Source organism: Tupaia chinensis, unplaced genomic scaffold (genome assembly GCF_000334495.1).
Source record: "Tupaia chinensis unplaced genomic scaffold, TupChi_1.0 Scaffold000465_1, whole genome shotgun sequence".
NCBI classification, from domain to species: Eukaryota; Metazoa; Chordata; class Mammalia; order Scandentia; family Tupaiidae; genus Tupaia; species Tupaia belangeri.
In genome coordinates, this window is record NW_006159974.1 from 2,484,329 (window position 1) to 2,486,145 (window position 1,817).

At 59.9% G+C, this 1,817-nt stretch overlaps 1 protein-coding gene across 2 annotated transcripts in view; it reads left to right on the forward strand.

Annotated features, from left to right (window-relative positions):
• TFR2 (transferrin receptor 2) overlaps positions 1-1,817 on the forward strand; it is a 21,838-nt gene that overhangs the window by 16,389 nt on the left and 3,632 nt on the right. For both annotated transcript variants that reach the window (XM_006155695.3, XM_027774661.1), the window contains 4 exons: positions 78-154; positions 234-318; positions 406-633; positions 1,035-1,175. In XM_006155695.3, the coding sequence (XP_006155757.1) occupies positions 78-154; positions 234-318; positions 406-633; positions 1,035-1,175 (531 nt within the window). The remainder of the gene's footprint in view (positions 1-77; positions 155-233; positions 319-405; positions 634-1,034; positions 1,176-1,817) is intronic.

Below are 1,817 nucleotides of genomic sequence, written 5' to 3' on the forward strand. Positions count from 1 at the left end.
GTCCCCACGAGGCCTGGGGAATGAGTGGAAGTGGGGGGGGGGGGGGAGCCTGACGGTGGGCCCCACCCCTCCTCCAGGTGGACTCTCCTAACCACAGTGGGCAGACTCTCTATGAGCAGGTGGCGTTCACCAATTCCAGCTGGGATGCTATGGTGTAAGTTGGGGCAAGGGGAGATCTGAGAGGTGAGTGGGGAGCCTGAGCCTACAGAGCCCTTCTGCCTTCCTGCCTCTAGGATCCGGCCCCTGCCCATGGACAGCAGCGCCTATTCCTTCACAGCCTTTGCAGGGGTCCCTGCCGTGGAGTTTTCCTTCGTAGAGGTGAGACCTCTTCGCCCTACCCCAGAGTGCCAGTCCCTCCATCTGTCTGCACCGTGCCCCTGCCCCAGCCCCTCCCTGTCCCAGCAGGATAACCAGGACTACCCGTTCCTGCACACGAAGGATGACACATATGAGAATCTGCACAAGGTCCTGCAAGGCCGCCTGCCCGCTGTGGCCCAGACTGTGGCTCAGCTCGCTGGGCAACTCATCATCCGGCTCAGCCATGACCACCTGCTGCCCCTCGACTTCGGCCGCTATGGGGATGTAGTCCTGAGGCACATCGGCAGCCTCACAGAGTTCTCTGGGGATCTCAAGGTCCAAGGAAGTAGCCCCGCTCCTAGCCTTTGGGGGTGGGGGCGCCATGTCCCTTCACAGTGCTGCCCAGGCTAGGGCTTGGGCTCCCCCTGACACACACCCAGTCCCAGAGCTCCAGGTTCCCTTTGGTAAGCTGGCCCGTCTACTACTGCATCCAGTGCCGAAACCTGGAGGGACATCCCCTCCCCCAAATCTGCCCTACCCCAACCTTGTAGGTCCAGGGTCTTCTCCCCTCTCCTTCATTCAGCCCCTAGCATCGTGTTCACCCTTGCCTACCCCCTCCTGCCAGCCCCAGAATCCCAGCCCCAGCCTCGCCCCGCCCCCGCCCCCAGCACCTTGACCCCATTCTAGGCCGGAGCCCTGGCCACTGCTGCCAGCCCCAGCCTACCCTCCATCCTTAGGCCCGTGGGCTGACCCTGCAGTGGGTGTACTCGGCGCGGGGGGACTACATCCGGGCAGCTGAGAAGCTGCGGCAGGAGATCTACAGCTCAGAGGAAAGCGATGAGCGGCTGATGCGCATGTACAATGTGCGCATCATGCGGGTGAGGCTCTGTCCAGGCTGGGCCCTTCCTGCCCTTTCTCTTCCGTTCCTTGTTCGTTCAGCCGGGGGCAGCTCTTCCCACGCCCTGGCCCCTCCCTCTCCACTCTCTCCGCCTTCATTCAGCTGGACAGTCCCTGTGGACCGACGCACAGTGCTCCCAGACCAGCCAGGCTAGAGGACCTGAGTGATCATTGAGGCTGGCCGTGATGAAATGGGTAGAGAAGGCCAGCCCTTTGGCCGCAACCACCCACAGGTGCCCCACATGGTTCACAGTTCACGGCGGTCCTAATAGTCCACAGTACAAGAAGCACAGGGCTACCACCTAGGAGGCACAAAACGCTAAAGAAATTCAGAGCTCAGCCTGCTCTCTTCCTTCTGGTAACGAGCTGGGTGAAATCCAGGAATGCTGCCTAGAGTAAGTGTCACGTGTCCTGTGAAAGTTAAACAAGAGCTTAGTCCTCTGCCAATTCCGATTGCTAAACTTGGAATATTTTGCAGTCTGCACCTCATCTCCAGTACTGACCCTTCCTCTTTCTTCCATTTTCTCACCCGGGAACTTGACCCTCAACCCTTTGATCTCAGAAAATGGATCAAGAGGGGCTGCAGGCATGGGAAAGGTCCATAGGATGAAAGGATAAGCAGG